Source organism: Musa acuminata, chromosome BXJ3-10 (genome assembly GCF_036884655.1).
Source record: "Musa acuminata AAA Group cultivar baxijiao chromosome BXJ3-10, Cavendish_Baxijiao_AAA, whole genome shotgun sequence".
NCBI lineage: Eukaryota > Viridiplantae > Streptophyta > Magnoliopsida > Zingiberales > Musaceae > Musa > Musa acuminata.
Window position 1 is genome coordinate 30244426 of NC_088358.1, and position 22021 is coordinate 30266446.

At 44.9% G+C, this 22021-nt stretch overlaps 3 protein-coding genes and 1 pseudogene across 3 annotated transcripts; 2 read left to right on the forward strand and 2 right to left on the reverse strand.

Annotated features, from left to right (window-relative positions):
* The first annotated feature begins 4703 nt into the window (after positions 1-4703).
* On the forward strand, positions 4704-6109 carry LOC135650974 (tetraspanin-2-like). The gene is made up of 2 exons (XM_065170718.1): positions 4704-5387; positions 5694-6109. Exons 1-2 carry the CDS (start codon positions 4890-4892, stop codon positions 6003-6005), a joined length of 810 nt encoding a protein of 269 aa, XP_065026790.1. The 5' UTR covers positions 4704-4889; the 3' UTR covers positions 6006-6109.
* Positions 6110-8492: 2383 nt separating this feature from the next.
* Positions 8493-14607, forward strand: LOC135651507 (DEAD-box ATP-dependent RNA helicase 20). Its single transcript, XM_065171595.1, has 10 exons — positions 8493-8767; positions 8870-9123; positions 11329-11508; positions 11609-11770; positions 12258-12412; positions 12912-13004; positions 13103-13188; positions 13267-13493; positions 13643-13873; positions 14299-14607. Exons 1-10 carry the CDS (start codon positions 8712-8714, stop codon positions 14346-14348), a joined length of 1494 nt encoding a protein of 497 aa, XP_065027667.1. The 5' UTR covers positions 8493-8711; the 3' UTR covers positions 14349-14607.
* A 766-nt stretch (positions 14608-15373) lies between these two features.
* Positions 15374-17163, reverse strand: LOC135651506 (uncharacterized). The gene has a single exon (XM_065171594.1). It carries the CDS (start codon positions 16992-16994, stop codon positions 15495-15497), a length of 1500 nt encoding a protein of 499 aa, XP_065027666.1. The 5' UTR covers positions 16995-17163; the 3' UTR covers positions 15374-15494.
* A 1325-nt stretch (positions 17164-18488) lies between these two features.
* Positions 18489-21710, reverse strand: LOC135586311 (uncharacterized; annotated as a pseudogene).
* Positions 21711-22021: the final 311 nt, after the last annotated feature.

The window sequence follows — 22021 nt, forward strand, 5'->3', positions numbered from 1 at the left end:
CATTCATCCTCAATATTCAATGCATATTTACAAATTAGGAAAAGCTATTTATGAATTTTGTCATGCTCCAAGAGCTTAATACATTGAACTTAACTTATTTTTGACTTCAATTAACTTTATCAATTTAAGTCTATATCTCATTATTCCTACGACGACAAAATGAAGGTACAATATATTTTCTAGTGTATATGGATGACATTATTATCATGGGTAATAATCCTATAAAAATCTAGGCATTCATCAAACAATTGACAAATTGATTCTCCCTTAAAGATTTAGGAACCTTGAGCTACTTTTTGGGAGTACAGGTAATATATACATCTTCAAGTTTCTTCCTATCATAAAAAAGTATATTTAAGATTTATTATCAAAAACAAAATGTAGGATGCAAAAGATGTTATAACTACCCTCTCTACTAATGAATCACTCAAATTATGTGATGAAAGTCATGCTACGGAACACACTCAATACCGACAAGTAGTTGGCTCTTTATAGTACTTAGCTCTCATTTGTCCAGATATCTCATTTGTGATTAATAAATTATTATAATTTATGAATCGGCCATCTATTGTTTTGCAGTCAAACAAATCGTACAATATCTTAAGGGACCCTCAATCATGGTCTCTTTCTCCATAAACACTTTTCATTTCATCTTTATGTCTTTGCCATGCTAATTGAGCAGGAAGAGAGCTAATCAAATCAGTTAGAGTTCTAAAAAAATAAAAGACAAACACACGGTCTACAACTGAAATTAAATAGCGTGTCATCGCTACCGCTACTATAGAATTCAATTGGGCCACAAATCTATTCAAGGAATGCAACATCAACTCCACTCTTACCTATATAATCTATTATGATAATATAGGAACTATCTATCTATACGTTAATCTATTGTTCTACTCTCGCATGAAATATATTGCAATCGATTTTTACTTTGTGTGATATTAAGTTGTCCGATGTCAACTATGTGTTTCTCACGTATATATGGTTGATCAACTAGCAAACTCACTCATGAAATCTCTCGCCCATAAACTTTTTTTAATATATCGATCCAAGATCGATATTTTTGATAGGAGATCATCTTGTGAGGGCATGAGAGCATATTTTTGACAATGTATCGATCCAAGATCATATTTTTGATAAGAGCAGATAAGATTTTTTCAAATGCATAAGAAAATCTCATTGTTTTATTAGGAAAAATATTTCTTCTAACCTACATAAACAGGGAGAACATATAAAAAAAAAACATATCTTCTATCGGATTGGATGATTTCAAGTCAACGGAAGACCAGCTCTGCCAAGCCATGAGTTGCTCCCAAGCAAGACTTGGCATCGACCTCGGATTTTTCCGAGGATTGGACGACTCCAAGTCGACGACGCGAAGTCTGACCTCACAACGTGTTTAAGCCATCGGGTGGGTCTCCTTTTCCCCGGTCTTCACCTCTTCACGTGTGGTGGTAATTATCCGGACAGGCTTTATCAAGGACACAAGATTAGTGCGCGCAATTCCCACCACCATATCCAACGGCGCTGTTCGACCTGATGACCCCCCCAAAGAAGTTTGACGAATGGCTTAATTGCAATGACGCCAGTGATGACAAGATGCTTATGAATGCGCTGCAGCCTCCAATATAAGAATGGAAAATACCACATCGCCTTTGCCCGCTTCGCCCTCCTCGTGTTCCCAACTATCATTTTTCATTGCGGTAACTCTGGAAAATACCAGATGCTATATATGAGGGGAACTCCGAGCATTATAATGTTAGATGATGAACAGGTCATGACCCGCTGCGAGATGCTCCCATTTTCTTGAAATTAATCATGGTTCCGTTGCTCAAGTCATACAGTTAGCGTTCAAGAAGAGAACAGCACCCTGTACCAACCAAACCAAAGAATACACATGAATCTACGTATTGACATGACGCCCTTTTAACTGGGAGCCGTGCTTCTTGATCCAGTGGATCGCACAAACAGTTCTAAGAATCAAAGAATTTCCACACCCACCACTAGAACATCCTTTGACTGCAGCTAGTCTACAGCAAAAAGAGAACCGAATCACCTTCCTTAGTGCCTACTCCAATAATGGAAATCTTCGACTTACTAAACCAAAAAAGTGGTGCCAAAGCCCTTTCCTCTGCTCCATCTTCACCCATATTGCGAAATGATTGGTTGGAAGGAGAGGTGGCAGTTGTTTTGAGCTCTTCGAATCATAGAGTGCATCGATATGTGTTAAGAGAGGAGATGGTTAAGAATAATAATAATAATAATAATAATAATAATAATAATAATAATAATAAGGTGGTGGAGTGTGGCGTCCCTTGATTCTATTGCTCAGCGACATGCAGGTTTCAACTCCAAAAAGCCTCGAGGGTCGGAGAAGGCGGCTCCAAGAAACGATACCAATTACAAGTGGCCCATCGCAACAAGTCGCAGCAAACCAAGCCACCGCACTTGCTTTGAGGGAGAACATATATATTCTCGACCGGCCAAAGTCGTAGGTGTGTTAGTATAGCCACATTATTCCATCTCCTCAAAATGCGTTCTTAGTTGCTGTTACGGTCACTAACTTTTTTAGCCGTGGCCTCGGGGCTGTCACGGCTCGGTTCGGGGGTCCGGATGTCGGGGATCTCGGGCGGCATCCCTCAGGGTCTCCCGGCGGTTGATTACGAGGAATCGGGTTGGAATCCTTCGTGTCGCCGGGTTGGGTCGGCTCCGGGCAAGTACCTGCACACAGGTCGGGTCGGTGGTTCGGCCCGACCCCTCCAACGACCAAGTCAGTGATGAAGAGGGGAGTTTTGGGGTGAGATCGTGTGTTTGTCTGCTTGCCCCCTCCGCTTGGAGCCCCAAGGGTATTTATAGGTGAGTTCGATGTTACCTGATGCGCCATCCTGCCGCGGCAGGGTCGTGCACCTGATCTCGCCCATTGTCCTCGTGGGCCTTGCGTGGAAGGGCGAGTCGCCGCAGGGTATGGCGAGCCTTGGTCGACGCCCTCCCCTGCCTCGTCCGGTCGTGCGGGGTCAGATGATGAGGTCGTCGGGGTACCGTGAGCGAGGGCGCACGTTACGTTGGTGTTAATGCCCGTCCTTTGGGGCAGTGTGCCGTCCAGGGGTGGCTGACGTCGGGCGGTGTTACGTCAAATCCAGTGTTTCATGTCCTATTTGTTTTTACCCCTATCATATTCCCTCCCCCCCCCCCGAAAGGAGCTATGCGTCGGTTCTTGCATGTAGGGGGTCCGATGCATGGCTGCTGTCTTCTGGTGAATTGACCGCACGGGTCCGAGGGGCATGTCGTCGGTGGGCCGGTCGGGCGGAGTCGAACTCGACGACCACAGAGCCGACAAGGGGCCGAGGAACACGATGCGAGCGGGTTACCATGCAGGTGTAGTCTCGGAGGGCGTGCAGCCGAGGGCCGAGGAGCACGACGTAGGCGGGTTACCGCGCTGGTGTGGTCTCGGAGGGCGTGCAGCCGAGGGCCGAGGAGCACGACGCAGGCGGGTTACCGCGCTGGTGTGGTCTCGGAGGGCGTGCAGCCGAGGGCCGAGGAGCACGACGCAGGCGGGTTACCGCGCTGGTGTGGTCTCGGAGGGCGTGCTCTCCAGTTCGACGGTGGCGGGGGTCAGTGAGCTGCGCGTTTAATTTTTCTCCTGAGGGGGAGTTGATTGCTTCCGTCGCACGTCTTAGGGTGCCGAGATCGAGGCGTCTGGACGCTGCTGTTTTTGGCGGGGTCGCCACGTCAGGCCTTCATTAAGGCGGAGCGCTTTTGGGTATTTTCCGATGCGACGCGACGGTTACGCGCGCATGCGAGTGGGCTGCTGCCCACTTCTCGGGAGGCGAAGGGGCACTGGTTCCGGCGGGACGTCCCCTTCAAATAGCGGGCGCCTGGCTTCCCCTCCGTCCTTCACTGCTAAGTCTTTTTTCTTCCGGTCTCGCCGTCTTCCTTCCGGTCGTCTTCCTCGCCTCCAGCGTCGCTCCACTCTCCCGTAGCACCCTCCCCAGTTAAGGTCAGTTAGGATGGTGTCCTCCCCCTCCTCCTCTTCTGTCCATTCCTCCGGAGCTAGGGAGGGAAGTCCCATATGATAGGGGTAAAAACAAATAGGACATGAAACACTGGATTTGACGTAACACCGCCCGACGTCAGCCATCCCTGGACGGCACACTGCCCCAAAGGACGGGCATTAACACCAACGTAACGTGCGCCCTCGCTCACGGTACCCCGACGACCTCATCATCTGACCCCGCACGACCGGACGAGGCAGGGGCGGGCGTCGACCAAGGCTCGCCATACCCTGCGGCGACTCGCCCTTCCACGCAAGGCCCACGAGGACAACGGGCGCGATCAGGTGCACGACCCTGCCGCGACAGGATGGCGCATCAGGTAATATCGAACTCACCTATAAATACCCTTGGGGCTCCAAGCAGAGGGGGCAAGCAGACAAATACACGATCTCACCCCAAAACTCCCCTCTTCATCACTGACTTGGTCGTTGGAGGGGTCGGGTCGATGGTGTGTGCAGGTACTTGCCCGGAGCCGACCCAACCCGGTGACACGAAGGATTCCGGCCCGATTCCTCGTAATCAACCACCGGGAGACCCCGAGGGACGCCGCCCGAGATCCCCGACATCCGGACCCCCGAACTGAGCCGCGACGACCCGGAGACCACGGCTAAAAAAGTTACTGACCGTAACAGTTGCGACTCAAACAGTTCACTTCTGCTACTGCTGCCCTCTTTCCCATAAAATCAGGCACGTTAACCACTGTGTTGTGTGGAAAAGGCATACAATAAAGCGGGCAGTCCCCCACAAACGCTCTCCAAGTCCATCCAATTCTACACATCGTCTTGCACCTCCGTCTCGTCTCCACCATCTCGTCTCAAGCTTTTGCAAGTCGCCATGGGCGTGAGCAACAACATCACGGCCTTGCTCAACTTCGTGGGCCTGCTGTGCTCCGTGCCCGTGATCGGCGCGGGCATTTGGCTGGCCTCCAAACAGGACAACGAGTGCGTCCGCCTCGCCCGGTGGCCCGTCATCATCCTCGGCGTGCTCCTCATGCTCGTCTCCATTGCCGGCTTCGTCGGCGCCTACTGGAACAAGCAGGGCCTGCTCGCCGCCTACCTCTTCTGCATGGCCGCCCTCATCGTCCTCCTCCTCGCCCTCCTCATCTTCGCCTTCGCCGTCACTCGCCCCGACGGCTCCTACCCGGTCCCCGGCCGCGCCTACCGCGAGTACCGCCTCGGCGGCTTCTCCGTTTGGCTCCGCCATTACGTCGCCGACCACTGGCCTCAGATCCGCACCTGCCTCAGCTCTTCCGATGTTTGCCAGAAACTTGGCAGGAATCAGCCCTACCTCACCGCCTACCAGTTCTTTCGGACCGACCTCACACCTCTCCAGGCCAGTATTAATTTTCTTTCCTCGTTCCTCTTGGTTCTTATGGTATGTAGTTGTCTACTTGTCAGTAGGATCAGGTTGCCTGGTTATAAACAATTACCACCTAGCATGTAATTACGGATCTAAAGATGCTTGCAAGAATTCCAAAACAATCTCAGTCGTCTTTCGCCTACACCATATCAACACGAAAGAATTCATTTGATGCCTTTGCCATCACAATCAAGAACATGTGCCACTGCTACAAAATTCGATGATTCTGTCGTGCTAATACCTGCATGTCATCGTTTTGGAATCCAACTCTACTTGCAGTCAGGATGCTGTAAACCACCGACGGTGTGTGGATATGGGTACGTGAACCCGACACTGTGGAACAATCCCAGTAACCCCATGGCGGACATGGACTGCGCTATCTGGAGCAACGACCAGAGCCAGCTCTGCTACGACTGCAGCTCGTGCGAGGCCGGGCTGCTGGGCAACCTGCGGAAGGAATGGCGCAAGGCCAATGTCGCGCTCATCATCGCCGCCGTCGGGCTCATCTGGGTCTACATCATCGGCTGCAGCGCTTTCAAGAATGCGCAGGCCCAGGATCTCTTCCGCCGCTACAAGCAGGGCTTCGTCTGACTTATTCCGTCGTTGACGGCCGCATTGCTTCAAGTTCCGCCGCTCTGTCATCAGTTCCCCATCTCACTGTAAATTTGTAGCAAGTGCATTGCGACTCGTATGAAGTTGGACGGTATCCTCTTTCGTGTTAAATATCCCTTTTGAATGGATATATGGTGGTGGCGATGAAATGACGCTGTCGATAGAAGAGAATAGTACTGCTCAGAACACACGCTGGGCGGACGGTCTCTGCTATGGCGTTTGGTCTCCGCAGAGAAAGCGTCGTTGCCAGTGAAAACAAATCCACCCTACCATAGAAGGCTTTTGCCCATGTCAAAGCCACATCACGTCTGCTGCCCTCCACAGTCTGCATCTGGCGCAACCTCTGGCCCTTCTCTTGTCCTCCACCACTTGGGTCTAATTCTGACAATGGTTTTGGACTGCACTTGCTTCCGTGAAGTCAACTCAATGCCCAAAATGTCCGGGTTATTTAGCTTCCACTCATTGTGTCCCAAAGCTTCCTCCAACGGAGGAGCGAGAGGGAGAGGGAGGGAGAGAAGCAGAACAGTCACTGGAACAGAGACAAACCAGTCAACGCACGGTGAACCGACCCATATAAGTCATCTCTCACCAGATTAAACGGCAGTGGAGTGAAGAGAGCGAGAGAGAGAGAGAGAGAGAGAGAGAGAGAGAGAGAGAGACAGAGAGAGAGAGAGAGAGGAACGGGATCAGACTATTTTTATTATATCGTACTATCTTTGATTTAAATTTTAAATGGTCACACGGCTGTTTCGGGTGGGCCCCGCTGTTCCCACAAACCTTGACCATTCGTGTATCAAAAGAATACACGATTCCTGTCGCTATTTGTCAAAGTAAACTGATTAGGACGATTACGATAACATAAAGTAAAAGGGTCCACGTCACAATTATATAATTTTTTATTCTTCTTTCTTGTTAATTCGATCAATCACAAAGTAATGTCAAACATAAGATTAGGGTTAAAGGAAAACAAAACTCTTACGCCTTAATCCAGACTAATTACCTACCATTTCCGTGGTTGACCCTTTTTAGCATCCAAAATTTTGGACTTTTAAAAATCATATTTGGTCCCTATAACTTTAAAATTATTATAATTTATTTTATTTTTTTAATCATTCCGTCAGTTTTTTTACGAAAATCTATAACACTTATAGAATTGATACCAAAATTAAGGGTAAAATGGTCAATACAAGAAGACGGAGCATTGATTTTTACTCGAATTAAAACCCCAAGTGAGGACGACGCAAAGGTCGAAAACCCCAACACCATCTTCTGCATCCCCGACACCATCTTCCACCTCATCGACCGCCACCGTCGAGCTCGGTGCTCAAGACCTTCTCCCTCGTACCTAGCGAACCTTTCCTTCATCTTTGACTTCTAGTTGGGCTTGATGTGGTGTATGACACAGAGGCCGAATAAGAGGAAGAGTAGAAGGAGGTGGATAATGACTCGACTATGAAAGCGGATCTTCTTGACCATAGCAGCCCAATAAACGATCTTGGCGAAGATGATCGGAACCGCCGGTAGTGGTGTCGGGCTCAATCATCTCCTCCACTGCCCTCGGGAAGTGGAGTTTGCACCGATCGCTGCTCCGATGGCAGTCTCATTTCATTGTTGAGGGAATCGAGCTGCCGCATCTACCACCCAACACTGCCAAGAACGTTGACTTCCACTGGGGTGCGAGGGAGTGGAAAGGGCTGTGATGAAAGGGAGTGATCACCACCTCCGCCACCGAGGGCTCCGCCAGTCACAACGTGGTGCAAAAGCTCAAACTTTTAAACACCTTGTCCGTCGAGGTTCACGGCCACCTTATACCTCTGCGCATAGTCAAGCTCTTCGCCTCTGCTCTCGCACCTCTGAGGAGGCACGATAAAATCACCTTCCGATGCCGATCAGGCGGCGAGATTTCTGCCTCCCACATCGTCTCTGTCAATAGCACCGAGCCTCCCGACGATACAGGGCCCTCGCGGTCGAGCGAGACTTGAATCCAAGCCACCCTGCCAACGACCGGGAATGATAGCTCCTCTACGATTCTCAAGGGATTCCATCGAAATAAAAGGCTCCGATGGAGGAGTCGAGTACATATTGGATAACCCTCGTGCCTAACCTAGACGACCGTAACAGTTCGATGGCAAAATTGATCGCTAAGAGTTCCGGACAGCTCATTACGGGGATCTCGTGGTGCGGCGAGGATGTGATGGTGTATCAGCTCAAGTGGGAGGAGGATCTACTGAATGGGAGATTGATATTACGTTGGGTAAAAGTCAACTCGTTCTTATATTGACCATTTTACCTTTAATTTGGAAATTAATTCCGCATGTGATTAAGGATACAAACCGCGTGATTAAAAATAAAATAAATTATAGTAATTTTAAAATTATAGAGACCCAAATATAATATTTAAAAATTCAGAAATCCCGATGCTAAAAGCGATCAACTGTTTGTCGCACATAATAGCTTCCCCAGCCCACGAAGTGTCGATGACCGACTAAGCATCTCTTATATCGTCGGTCCATCAATCAGCCTGCCTCCCTCGATTCGGAGGCCCTCTTCTCTTCTTTCCTCACTACCATTTGCCGCAGTACCCACCTCCGCCTCTTTCCTTCCTGCTCTCTCCTCGAATTGAAGGCGAACACCAGATTTTAATATCATAAATCGGCATTTTTTTGGGGGAGGGAACTCCAATCGATGAGCCGCTACGACAGCCGCGCCGCCGACCCCGGTTCCTACCGCGACCGGAGAAGGTAATCCTAAAGCTCTGCACCTAACCCCTAACCCTAACCCTAACCCTAACCGAAGGACACATGAAAGATTAGGGATTCATCTATTTTTCGATCTCAAATCAGCGATGCAGGATTCGGCGGGAGTTCACAGAGCTACAGCAGGGGATTCGAGCCCTCCGGCAAGCGAGACGCGGGGGCCACCGGCGACCTGGATGGGCTGCTCACTCCCTTCGAGAAGAACTTCTACGTAGAGGCCCCCTCCGTGGCTGCTATGACCGAGGAGGAGGTGGAGGCGTACCGCCGGAAGAGGGAGATCACCGTCGAGGGCCGTGATGTGCCAAAACCCGTCAGAGAGTTCCAGGACATCGGTTTCCCAGGTTCTTATTGCTATTCTACCATGTTGCAAGATTCCGTGCCTAGGATTGTACTTGGATCCCGTGTTCGTATCTTTCTGCTTCGTAGCAAAGATTTGGTATGATCGTTCACGCCTGCACCCAAAGGGGATGTTTCTCCTCTAGTCAGATTAGGATTTAGAGAATTTATTCCATGCTGCCTTCTGCCCCTGCACCGAGTATACCTGATGTGTTGTAATCTTAGGTAGCAAGATGTATAGGTTGTGCTGTCAGTTCTATCACATGGTTTGGTCATACTAAATTTTCAAGAATATGTTGATTTCACATCTTTTCTGAGAAGTAACACCACATCAAGATGTGACCTTCGTGCGTGTGGTGCCGCAGACTGAGGCTCCACTCTAGGTAGTCTAAACCTTCGCCACTTGGAGTTTTTCATTTGTCTTAACTATTTCTCTTACATGATTTTAGGCCTGTCTGTAGAAACAAGTCGGCTAGCCACATGGATCATTTGCCACTGTGGTATTCTCACCAAGTAAACAAAACTTGCTATCCTCTTATATTTTTTCACCTAATCGACCAACGACTCTCTGCAAGAACAATCATTTTTGTTCATGTTTCATGGTACTAGATATCCACTTAGTTGTCCCACAGCCCCACCTTTGTTGGATTAATTTTTCTTCTCTTTAGAATATGTCCAATAGTTTTTCTAAGAAGTAAATAACTTCTATGATGTATCTACATGACATAAAGCTAAGCTGGGTTATTGAACTTTTCTTTTAAAATTGTATTTCTTTTTAGATAAGTTGTGATGTCCCAATTATTTGGGGTGTTATTCTTCTATATATGTTTTGAAATATTCATCTTCTTTTGGTCATTTTTTTAAAAATATCAATTCAGTAAAATAGTTCGCTATTCAAACCCTTACCAGCAAAAAATTCCACAATATGTATCATCAAAATTCCTGCACATTGTTTTCTCATGATTTCTTTTTGTATTGTTACTTTGGCTTCAAAACTTGGTTATGCATCATCAAATAAGGTCCTTGGTTTATAGTTCAATTAAATAAGTTTGAAGTGACTCTTTCACCTTGCTTCAACCATAATGTCTTATATTACCATGCATTTGACATTTATTGTTTGGGGCCCATAAAACCTCATTGTTCGTTTTCTTAGTTTAGACTTCTATTGCCTTTATCTTAACCTGTTATTCATAGTTACGTTAGCCTAACTGACAATATTTTGGACTTTTATTGGGTCTATTTTATATTTCATCCATAGCATTTGTTTATTACTCCAAGCATGAAAATATTTGTCAGTTTGGTAGTAACAGTTTCAAACACAGGGAAGCTATTGATCAAGTTGCTATCTGTCTAGTGTAATCAATTATCAATATGGCTATTTTTGCTTAAGTTTACGCACCAGACAAAATGTTAGCATCTTCTTATACAAGATGTGCAAATTCTATTCATATAAACTCATTTCCATTAACAGAAGTACTTCAGGTTATCAGTTTTACATTAGTTTAAATTTGGAAGCCCAAACCATGATGACCTAACGACAAAGTTTAGTCTGAATAATTGTGTCATTACTAAACAGGTTATGAGAGGATATAGCTTGTGGATGGACTTGTGCCTGTGTTCAAAATTAGGGGAACTATTCTGGTGAAATTGTAGGTTGTTGACCCTATTCATCTTTTTCTTCCTTACTCTGGCCATATTCAATTATTTATTTAGCTACAAGCATCCAATTACAATATTTTCACTGATCCCTCTCGTGTAGCTTTTACATGGTATACAAGCTTTTGTGGATTTATCCTATAATGTGGGTTTTATGAAATTAGTCAATGCACGAGATTCCTACAAATTTGAGGTTTGAGAAGAGCCTTGGCTTACAGAGATTTTGTTTTTGTGAATCTGACACTCATGTCGAGTAGGAGCAATCTTCCTGTGATGCAAGGCCCTCACATTATGTGCCTTTTTTATCCACTCTTATATATTTGCCCAGTACACTATAGCATCAAATCAGAAGCTTTCTGAGTAGTTCCATAAAATGTGCTTATACTAGAATTTGTTTGCTCCTTTTTTTTACTGGACATGCTCTTGTAAATGGAATTATCTTCCTATTTCTTTGAGTCCCATCCTGTACGACATGGTCTGAGATCTAGCTGGTCCAAGAAAGTTCTTGTTTGTTGGTGACTAAAATTTTTGTTGTTTTATTGTTGACTTTCCAGAATATGTTATGCAAGAAATTGAAAAGGCTGGATTTGTAGAGCCTACTCCTATACAAGCACAAGGGTGGCCAATGGCTTTGAAGGGTCGTGACCTCATTGGTATTGCTGAAACTGGATCTGGAAAGACGCTAGCTTATTTGTTACCTGCCATTATCCATGTTAATGCTCAGCCAATTTTAGGTATACAGATCCAGCATTTTTTGCTTGAACATGCATTAGATATGCTTGTTGTCAGTGCATGCACTAATCGATTTGTTTCCTGTATGTGATTTTTTTGAAGCTCCTGGTGATGGTCCAATTGTTCTGGTTTTGGCTCCAACTCGTGAACTTGCTGTTCAGATACAACAAGAAGCGACTAAGTTTGGAGCATCCTCAAAGATAAAGAACACTTGTATATATGGTGGGGTTCCAAAGGGTCCTCAAGTTCGAGATCTTCAAAAAGGTGCACTGATGTCATGCTATTTCCTTTTTGTTCTTTAGGAAAAAAAAGTCCCATTGTTTGATTGAAAACCATTAAAAGGTGCACTGATGTCTTGTTACTTCCTTTTTGTTCTTTAGAAAAAAATGTCCCATTATTTGATTGAAATCCGTTTAACCAATTTCCCCTTCAAAAAGTTGGGGAACCATTGTTGATAGAAAATCATACATGGACATCAGTCTTCTCTTAAAAGATATATAAAGAGTTGATTGGACAGATTGGGATTTCATAATAATATCTGATTTGGAATTTGGAGTGTGAAAGCCCTTTTTGTTATTTATCTATTATTTTCTGAAGAAATTCTATATTTTTTGTATGGACAAAGATGAATATATGATTCTCTTACATGAATTAAATTTGTCAAACGCAAATTCTTTATCTTATTAAGCTATGAAACCATTACCTAGTTCCGCATTATGCAATATATTAATATACTGCTTCCTTCTATCAGGTGTTGAGATTGTTATTGCTACACCTGGACGTCTTATCGATATGTTGGAGTCACACCATACAAACTTAAGGAGGGTCACATATCTTGTTTTGGATGAGGCTGATCGAATGCTAGACATGGGCTTTGAACCTCAGATGCGGAAAATTATTTCCCAGGTATTTTGTTTTTTAAAATTTGTGCTTTTGTTCATTTTTCCTCTTCATGTATCAGGTGTCATTTTGGTTTTGTATACTTCTTTTCTATTTTACTTCAGAAATTGCTCTATTAAGTCTGGATCTTCTATGTAGATATTGTAATTTTATGGTTTCCTGAATCTTTTACTTTTAATTTGCAAAACGCCAGAAGTTAATTATAAGTCCCTTTGGAAAATATTGTATTAATTTCATCTGTTTATAGGTTTTATTTGGTTATTTGAGACTGTATCTCAGGTCAATTTTCTGTTATCGTCCCCAGTTTTATCATTTTCTGTCATTGTGACTCCAGCATATTACCTTGTGTTTTTTTATTATCCAATTACTGCATTTCTTGATTAATATGCATTTGAAAAATATTACATTAATTAGTGGTAGTTTAGACCCTAAGTGATACAAGGGTATAGGTTTAGGCTTATCAATCTTGAAGGCTGATTTTTATTCTATTTTTGCTCCTTAATAGATTCGCCCAGATCGTCAGACCCTTTACTGGAGTGCTACTTGGCCCAAGGAGGTCGAACAACTTGCAAGGCAGTTTCTGTATAACCCATACAAGGTAATGTTTATGGCCAAACAAGGCAGTTCACAGGTGGGTTCGCTGCACTATATCTTCTTTACCACAATCTGACGGAATCAGCTATTCTCATGGTTCAGGTGATTATCGGTTCCATAGACTTGAAAGCTAATCATGCAATACACCAGCGTGTAGAGATTGTTTCAGAGAATCAGAAATATAACAAGTAGGATATCATTTATATTGGTGGTCCAGTGTGAGAGCAATTTTGGCATGTGATGAGAACTAACTTTTTCTTTGTCAGATTGGTCAAACTGCTGGAGGATATCATGGATGGTAGCCGAATTCTGATATTCATGGACACCAAGAAGGGTTGTGACCAGATCACAAGACAGCTACGAACTGATGGCTGGCCTGCTCTGTCTATTCATGGTGATAAAAGTCAAGCTGAAAGGGACTGGGTCCTTTCTGAATTTAAATCAGGGAAGAGTCCTATAATGACTGCTACTGATGTTGCTGCTCGTGGTTTGGGTATGACTTTGTTATAAGATATTCTAGTTAGCTTTTAGTGCAATATGCAATTTCTGATTTTATAGGGGATATTCTAGGTTTCTATCAGCTGAGCATTTACCTCTTTTCATGTGTGTGTGTATGTGTTTTTTTTTAATTTCTGATTACAGATGTGAAGGACGTGAAATATGTGATCAACTATGACTTTCCTGGATCCTTGGAGGATTATGTGCATCGTATTGGGCGAACGGGAAGAGCTGGGGCCAAGGGAACTGCATATACCTTTTTCACTGCAGCTAATGCAAGATTTGCGAAAGATCTTATTAAAATATTAGAAGAAGCTGGGCAGAAAGTTAATCCCGAGCTGGCTAAAATGGGTCGCGGACCCCCTCCCCCAGCAGGTTAGTGTCTTTCACGCTTTTAACTTTCCAACAAGTTTCAAGTTTGCTACCTAAGCAAGTTGGGGCTCTTGCAGTCCTCTTATTACTGTATTGTGTAACTCAAGCTGACTATGTTCACTGGCACTGGTGGATATTATCTCATGCACTTTAATCTACATACTCTTATTAAGATCATAGCTGTTGCTAGTTGCTTAAGCACATGCCTCATTACTTGATGAGCTCATTACACTGCTGCTGGGAAAAGTACTCTCAACTTTAGTGGATAGTTACCAAGTTAAATATCTTTCCCTATCCATAGAATGATTTTTCAACTTGGGGATGCCTCTTATTTGGTGGTTCTGTTTTGATGATAACGAACCAGTTGAAATTTATCCGTATTCACTGGGTTTCAGGCTATACAATTTGACCGTTTTTCTTTTGGATAGGTCATGGTGGATTCCGAGATCGATATGGCAGCAGTCGCCAGTGGAGCTGACGTATGGAGATAAATGTTCTGTTGTTCAAATGTCACTAAATAGGATAGATCATCTTTCCACCAAGGCAACGCATCCATCTTCGAGTGGCTGAGGTGGAGCTGCGGCAAGCGAAAGACATCGTGTATGATGCATGTTTGGACACCCATTTTTGTTTTGATGAATGGCTGAATATTTGTCGAAGTTAGACAGCAATACATGTAATATTCGACCTATATGTAATTTGCTTCTTTTAAAGAGGACTTGGCAGAGTATTTTCAACACTGATGCCATTATCTTTACTCTACCCTGTGTTTGGTAGCTGGTCGTATCAAACAATATTTTGTGTGTGGCTCATGCGATGGCATCCACATAATGGGGTCCTCGACGACAAGCGGCTATTATCGAATAAGTGAGCGAGTCTTGGCCCATGGTTTGCATTTAGACCACGGAAAACACCAGGAGAAATATCACGACGACCTGACCGACGATGAGGAGCTCTAAATTCCGATCGCCACTAGGTTATGGCTTGCTTTCACATGTCGTGAGATGGTGAAAGAGTACGCCTTGCAACCCGTGGTCCGACGCAGAGTCGTACTCCACCCGTTTGTTCTTTTCGACCATGGCTACTGGCTAAGCGGCAGACAACAGGGATGACGGACGAGTCGATTGCCTACTTATCTTCTTCCCTGCTCTCGTATTATCGTCTTTAAAAGCAACCCTTTTTTTTGGTGGGGGGGGGGGGGGGGGGATGGGGGCGGCTTTCCCTTCGGATTTCGACAGTGTGGTATCGATTTGGCTCAAAAGTTGAAAGTCCAAACAAAGAAACGGAGTTTTCGAGAACTCCTTACTAGCCAACTCCGCAGTCCTCAACACAGAGAGAGAGAGAGAGAGAGAGAGAGAGAGAGGGTCGATCCATGCCCACGGCTCCGATGCGAAGTGGGGCTCCACACCGTGCTCACCTGGGATCAGATAACCTGAAAGAGTTCAACTAGCTTGACGCACCGAGTCCACGTAACACCACCACCACCACCAAGGACGACAGCCGTGTCAATGGTTCGTCGCTGCACTCTTGAAAGTTTTTTCCCACTGATCTCATGGTGTTGCGTTTTGAAAACAATCATACTGTGTAAAACGTGTCCCTTTCCTAATACCCGAATGAACACGCCTCAAGCATGCGAGAGAAGAATGGAGCTGGGAAACGAGGCGGATCCGTCGTTGGGTGCTCCCTTCAGGTTCAGGATGGAGGCGATCACGTTGTATATCTCCACATTCTCGAAAGATGGCACCTTGCGACCCCTCTGGAACCGAGGGCCGTGACCTACGAAAATGCTCCTCATCGAGAAAAATGCATTGTCGTATCCATGCGCTCCTCCGCACTCGTTCCTCTTCGTTCTCTTCTGCTCCACCTTGTACCCTTCTTCCAACAGCCCGATGACGGGCGGAATCCTGTGGCTCTCCCGGTAATGCAGTCGCTCCGGTAAATCCTCTTTCAGATACATCTTCAGATTGTTCCCATGCTCGACCTTTCCCGACCCCAGCGCTTCATTCATCTTCGCTACCACGTCCGACGGGGCAACGCCGGCGGGCGGGCGAATCGCGAGCAGAGGACTCGTGGACTGGACCCAGTCCCGCGGGATCTTGATCCACGGAGATAGGTCATCCAGAAATATGAGCTTTTTATCGCAAGTGCCCACCATTCCGTGGTCACCTAATAGAATTATGGTCACGTCCTCAAAGATCCCTCTTTTCTCCAGCCCGGCGATCAATCTCCCGATCATGTCATCGATCCGAGCCACCGCGGCGGTGATCTCCGGATCGTCGGCACCGACCTTGTGGCCCTGCTCATCTGGGTCCTCGAAGTAGAGAGTCATGAACACAGGGATCTCGCTGCTCGGGAGATCGAAGTAGCTCAGAATGGCGTCGACGCGCTCCTCGAAGGGCACCGAACCGTCGTAGTGGCGGCAAAACCTGGGAGGGCAGTCCCAAGATCCCTTCTTGACCTCGGATCCGGGCCAGAAGACGGTGGCGGCATTGAACCCCTGGTCGACGGCGGTCTCCCAGAGCGGCTCTCCCAGCCACCACTCCGGCTCGTGGCTGCCCATATTGAAGGCGGCGCCGGACACCGGGTCGACGAAGTGGTTGTTGATGATACCGTGGTGGGCCGGATAGAGTCCGGTGACGATAGAATAGTGGTTGGGAAAGGTGAGGGACGGGAAAACAGGGATAAGCCCGGTCTCCGCTTCGGTGCCATTGGCGATCAGGCGATGGATGTTGGGCGCGGCGGTTTTGAACTGGTAGCCGAAGCGGAACCCGTCGGAGGAGATGAGGAGGAGCACGGGGCGGGAGAGCCTGGAGAGGGGCCTCGCCTGACTCCGATGATCAAAGATGGGATCTTTGGCGGCAGCAGAGGAGGTAAAGAAGAGGAAGGCGAAGGCGGCAGCGGCGGCGACAGCCGTGCAGGTGGTGATGACGAGGGCTGAAAACAGGAAGGCGGTGTGGGGCCGGCGGAGGCCCGAAGGGGAGGCGTCGTCGGGGGTGGAGTAGGCGGAGAGGAGAGCGGTGGTTGTGTTGGGTGGGTCGTCTTCCGGGCGAGCGAGGATGGGTTCTCTAATGGCAGCAGGAGGAGGAGGAGGAGGGCCGGAAATGTTGAAGGGAACAGAAGTCATCGGTTTCTTAATCAGAATTCTGCCTTCTCTCTATCTCTCCCTCCCTCCTCTGTCCTTTCCCCCCCGTTACAACCAATCATCCTAGGTTTGCTATATGGCCTGTATACTGAATGGTGGGGACGCGGGGGGAGAGGAGGGTGCATCGGGTTGTTGCGATAGGAACGGTTGACCGGCAGGATGGAGTCGTTGCATTGTGCGAGGACGGATTAATGGAGACGGGGAAGAGTTGGTGTTCTGGATTATGACGGCGCTGACCGTAGGCGCGAGTTGATTTTGGCAGCAGAATAGAGGCGCTCATGGCAGAGGAGTTACGGTGCAGATACACGTACCTGTGGGACCCGCATCTGCTTTCGAGCACATGGACAGGTTTGACGCCGAGTAGTGTTTTCTGAGTTGTTTCTGGAAACCGAAGTGGAATCCACGTATCGATCGGAGAATGTTTGGTTCAACGTTGGCTGGTGGTCGATTCGTGGAGTGGACTCCGATGAACAATATTGATAATGCAAAAGAAAGTAAGTTCCGGTGCACGTCCTCGATAGGACGCCCCTCCCTCCTCGTCAACTTAAATGGCACATGTTGTGGATTAGAATTCCCAACCGGTGAACGAAAGGCTTCTCACGAAGAAAAACAAGAATTATCAAAAGAAAGAAAGGCTTCTCACGTCAGGTAAAAGCGAAGGCCGAGGTGTGGTGGACGAAAGGGCATGCAATTATTAGTGCTTATGGCTGCAGCTACCATTTCGGAACTCTTGCCAGGGTGGTAAATAATTGCTGGCCGCCTCCGTGAGAGACCGTAACTCCACTCAAATCCGTCCGTCTAAATATGTGATCGACGGGTACATCATTATGCAGCACGCGCGTGGATGCGAGTGGTTTGCTTTTAGCTGTCTGTCATGCATTGAATAGATTAGCCGCGACGGCTCAACCACTTATCGTTTTTAATAAGGTTGCACTAATTGTGTCACCTCTGTACCTGATCTGTGTCATTCGATAGGCACATGGAGCATTTCCGTTCACACGGCCGACGGACCAATCGACCTTTGCCGGCGAATCCGGCTCTCTCATCGTCAGCCTGCATAAGGTACCATAATATTCTTTTGGTAACGCATCGGCGTTCAGGATACACTAGCCAACTCAGTTTGGCGATGGCCAGGGCTCATCATCCAAGATCTAAACCATGCCAATTCATACATCTTCAACGCTCGACCTCCGACCGAAGGGCCAATCTTACTGGGAAGGTGATGTACACTGTCTCACTATGATTTGTTGCAATTCTCTGACCACCATACGCCACCAATGAACACACCCGCAGCGGTAACACATTGGCCACGGGAGTGAACCAACACATAAGTACCATCGGAGGTACAAATCATAATGAATACTTTGTTGTCATTTTTCAGATGGGCATCATGACAAAAGAACATATTTCAATATTAGTACATGAAATCAAGTTGTCTCCAGTTTTGACCAACAAATGTCCTCTCAAAATGCAGGGATTGAGAAAGAAAGAAAGAAATTTAATTTTACAAAATCCAATTACATAATTGTATTAGTGTGCGTAGGAAACCAGATTTCAAATATCATATTTTGTTCTTCCGCTCCTCAAAATGAGACACAGCATATCCAAGGGCATGCCATGAAACTGCCCAGCGCCCTCTGGTGGGGTCCAATTATAAACAGCACATGGTAAAAAGAGAATCGAAACACCATTTATTTCACCAAGAAAAGGCTTCATGCATGCTGAACTTCCTCAGAGCAAATGGAAGATGAGACTTAAATTTCAAGCTGTAGACGTTGAGGACTTCTTCTAAGAAGATTTTTGCACTACAGCCAAAAAAAGAACAAAAAAATTTGTCAAATTGCTAAACCAGAAGCTCACAATCATGAAAAGGCAAATAGTGAACCAACGTGTTAATTCCATCTGCAGTGCCTCTAACCACGATGAACCCTGAGTTTAAAGGCTGATATTTATTGCTTCGAAAAGTGAGAACCAGGTGAAAATCAGGATATTTATGAAAAATATTCCCAAGATCATCAACTACAGCGATATCAGAATCAGTGAAAATGTAGTGACTATAAATCCTCAGCCCCTTCGAGTGTTCTTGAAGCCTTCCTTCTAGAAATGCCTACATTGATCCAACATCACAAATGGTTATACATTGGAAAAGGCATTATTCACAAAAATCTGTAACATTTAATTAGCATAAAAAAAAAGAAATAAAAACAATAAGCTAAAACAGATGGAATTCATTAGTTGTAAAACCATGTAACATGTGCCTTTGATAATTTCAACTTCACAAGCACCATGCACAAGTAGTTAAGAGTCGTTGCTGGTACCTCATAAACGTTGATGCAAAGGCTACACTACTTTCAGCTACATGGAAAAGACTATGCTCAGTGACCTGTAATTGGTATGTTGATGGAAGAACCGTCCAGTCCATCCAGCCCATTACTTTCTCTTTACTTTCTTCCTCACATTATTATTATATAAATGAAATTATTCATTTATACAAACAGAGTTTCATATTATAGTTTAAATGAAATTGTTATATCTCCCAGTAATACCCACAGTAACTTTTTAAATATTATAGTTTATGATTATACAAACAGCGTTCCATATTATAGTTTAAATGAAATTGTAATATCTCCCAGTAATACCCACAGTAACTTTTTAAATATTATAGTTTATGATTATACAAACAGAGTTGGACAATTTACTTGTTCTGAATCTTTCTACCTTGGTAGCTAAACATTTCAATTTGCATCACAACTAAAATATTTATTATCAACATATGATTCACGTAAACTTCTGAATCTTATAAGTATGACAAAAATGGCAAATTTGAATAATTTGGTTATACCAAACTTCTAGGGTTTACCTACAACTTCTGGCTCCCTCATATTAAACAAAAGGTTCATTTATAATTAGTGAAATAACATGATATATCATGACTAATATACACATCAAAAGAGTGAAAAATGTATAGGCAGTTTAATTACAATTGGATGCTAGATTCCTCTTCACCCAAAAAAAGGGATAAAACAAAAGAAAACAAGGAATAAAATCTGGTGCAAAAGTCCTATGTATGTTTGTTCGTAAGCCAGCAACCTAACTGAACATGGATAATAGTATAATTTCATGCAGTAAATTAAGAAAACAATGTATAATCGCTTAAAATATGCGAATAAAAACAACTGAAGCTAGTTATAAATTATTTGAACAGGATCTTACAATGTAGGAGCTGATTCTCTGAAGCAACAAATTTCCTTGTGAATAATCTCCCAGTATTGGTAATATTGTTGTGTTACTTCTGTTTACGGTAAAGTCAGAAGCAGGATCAGTCAATACAATTATGCTGCTTCTTGGTATTGACACCTGCAGAGTTCTAAACATAAGAAAGCCAAGTTAAACAAACATCAAGTACTCGTACAATCTTCTAGCTCAGCAACTGAACAAAGGTAAAACTAGACTAAAACATCATCTGTGGTTCCAATATGAGGTATTAGGATCAAAATATGGAGCTTCAAGATTATAATCTAGAGCTTCTCCAATTAATAAGGGCAGAAAAAGGACCTTAGTGAATGAATTTAAGAAATTAATAGATAAAAGTTAAACTGAATAACAACAGCAAACTACTGAAATAAAATCACAAAACTTCTCAGCCACTAAGAAGACAACATAATCAGGGATTTATTATAAATACCTTTGATCTGGAATAAGTCATGATTATATGATGAGATTCCATGAAAGGAGTAGAAAAAATCAGTTCAGATATTTTATTGCCTTTTATTACTTCTAAAGGAAAGTTGCAGCACCAGCCATCAAATATAGGCTTCATGGAATAATAAATACTTCAATTTATTGTATAACTTCACCAAATAAAAATTTTTAATGAGCACAAAGATGCAGCAACCTTTAAGAGACTAAAAAAAAGAGAGTGAATTTGTTCCATCTAAAGACTAACTGTATCTTATTGTATAACTCGAAAGGTATGTGATGCTTATATATGAACCGTTTCCCTGAAATTTCATAACATCCGATTAAGGAAGAAACAATGACGAGCACATTCAGCCTTTATGGCAAAATTTGGGCATCTAGTTTAATTTTTAAACATGTAATTAATTACCTGTATGAAATCGACGAGCACATTCAGAATGCCAATGGACCTTTCAGCTTTGCTATACGTACTGTTTGCAACAGTTACCATCACGTATCCTAGAAGAATCCGATCTAATGGAGTTGTTGTAGATTGTATAAACTGTTGCAAACGAAATGTGATCCCTAGTTTGAAGGTTCTGTTGTGAACTTGAAGCATGGATCTTATTGACAGCACTGAGGCCTGTGACAAGAGATACATAAGGAGGAAACTTAGATAGACTCATCTAATGGCGAGAGTTTTAATTGCAAAATCAGCAGAAGACATACGCAAGAGGTTTAGAAGACATGCCTTGGCATTGGAGGCGGCCCGGCAGTCCCTGCCCAGCGGCAGGCCCGAGAACGAGGTGATCTGATTTATTGGTGGCGACTTCTCTTCGAAACTTGTGGGATCGGATTACTACGATGCAATTTTGAGACTGGAAATCAGCAAATAACAAGTATCAGAGCACGAGGGGTTATAGCGAGAGAGAGAGAGAGATAGAGGATTGATGATGGGAAACAGACCTGAGAGGATCAGAGGAAGGAAGAGGACGAGAGGGAGAAGGGAGAAGAAAAGAGGGCTCCTCCACCCTCTGCAGATCCCCATCAGCTGATCGATTCACACGGCTTTGGGCAGCAATCACCAGAATTCGGATTAGTGCTGCGCGCGCGCTCGCTATAGTGAGAGGATCGACAGATCTGTGAGGACGCCGTACACGTCAGCGAGCTTGCTTAAGTGGGTGGATTCAGTTCTCACGAGTTGGGCATTCGTCTTTCCATATACAAAACTGGGCCGTAATGGGCTTCGAATCATGTCGAATTGGATCGGGTGCCGACCGCAAAGACACGGGCTGTTTGAGACATGGCTATCAGCACGGCAATATAGTCTG

What these genes read in the sequence shown, in the direction of transcription:
- LOC135650974 (XM_065170718.1), top strand. Translation starts at nt 4,890, where the DNA reads ATGGGCGTGAGCAACAACATCACGGCCTTGCTCAACTTCGTGGGCCTG. An exon ending in CCGACCTCACACCTCTCCAG is followed by an intron (nt 5,388 to 5,693) that starts GCCAGTATTAAT and finishes CTCTACTTGCAG; the next exon opens with TCAGGATGCTGTAAACCACC.
- LOC135651507 (XM_065171595.1), top strand. Translation starts at nt 8,712, where the DNA reads ATGAGCCGCTACGACAGCCGCGCCGCCGACCCCGGTTCCTACCGCGAC. An exon ending in AGTTCGAGATCTTCAAAAAG is followed by an intron (nt 11,771 to 12,257) that starts GTGCACTGATGT and finishes TCCTTCTATCAG; the next exon opens with GTGTTGAGATTGTTATTGCT. An exon ending in GAGAATCAGAAATATAACAA is followed by an intron (nt 13,189 to 13,266) that starts GTAGGATATCAT and finishes TTTCTTTGTCAG; the next exon opens with ATTGGTCAAACTGCTGGAGG.
- LOC135651506 (XM_065171594.1), bottom strand. Translation starts at nt 16,994, where the DNA reads ATGACTTCTGTTCCCTTCAACATTTCCGGCCCTCCTCCTCCTCCTCCT.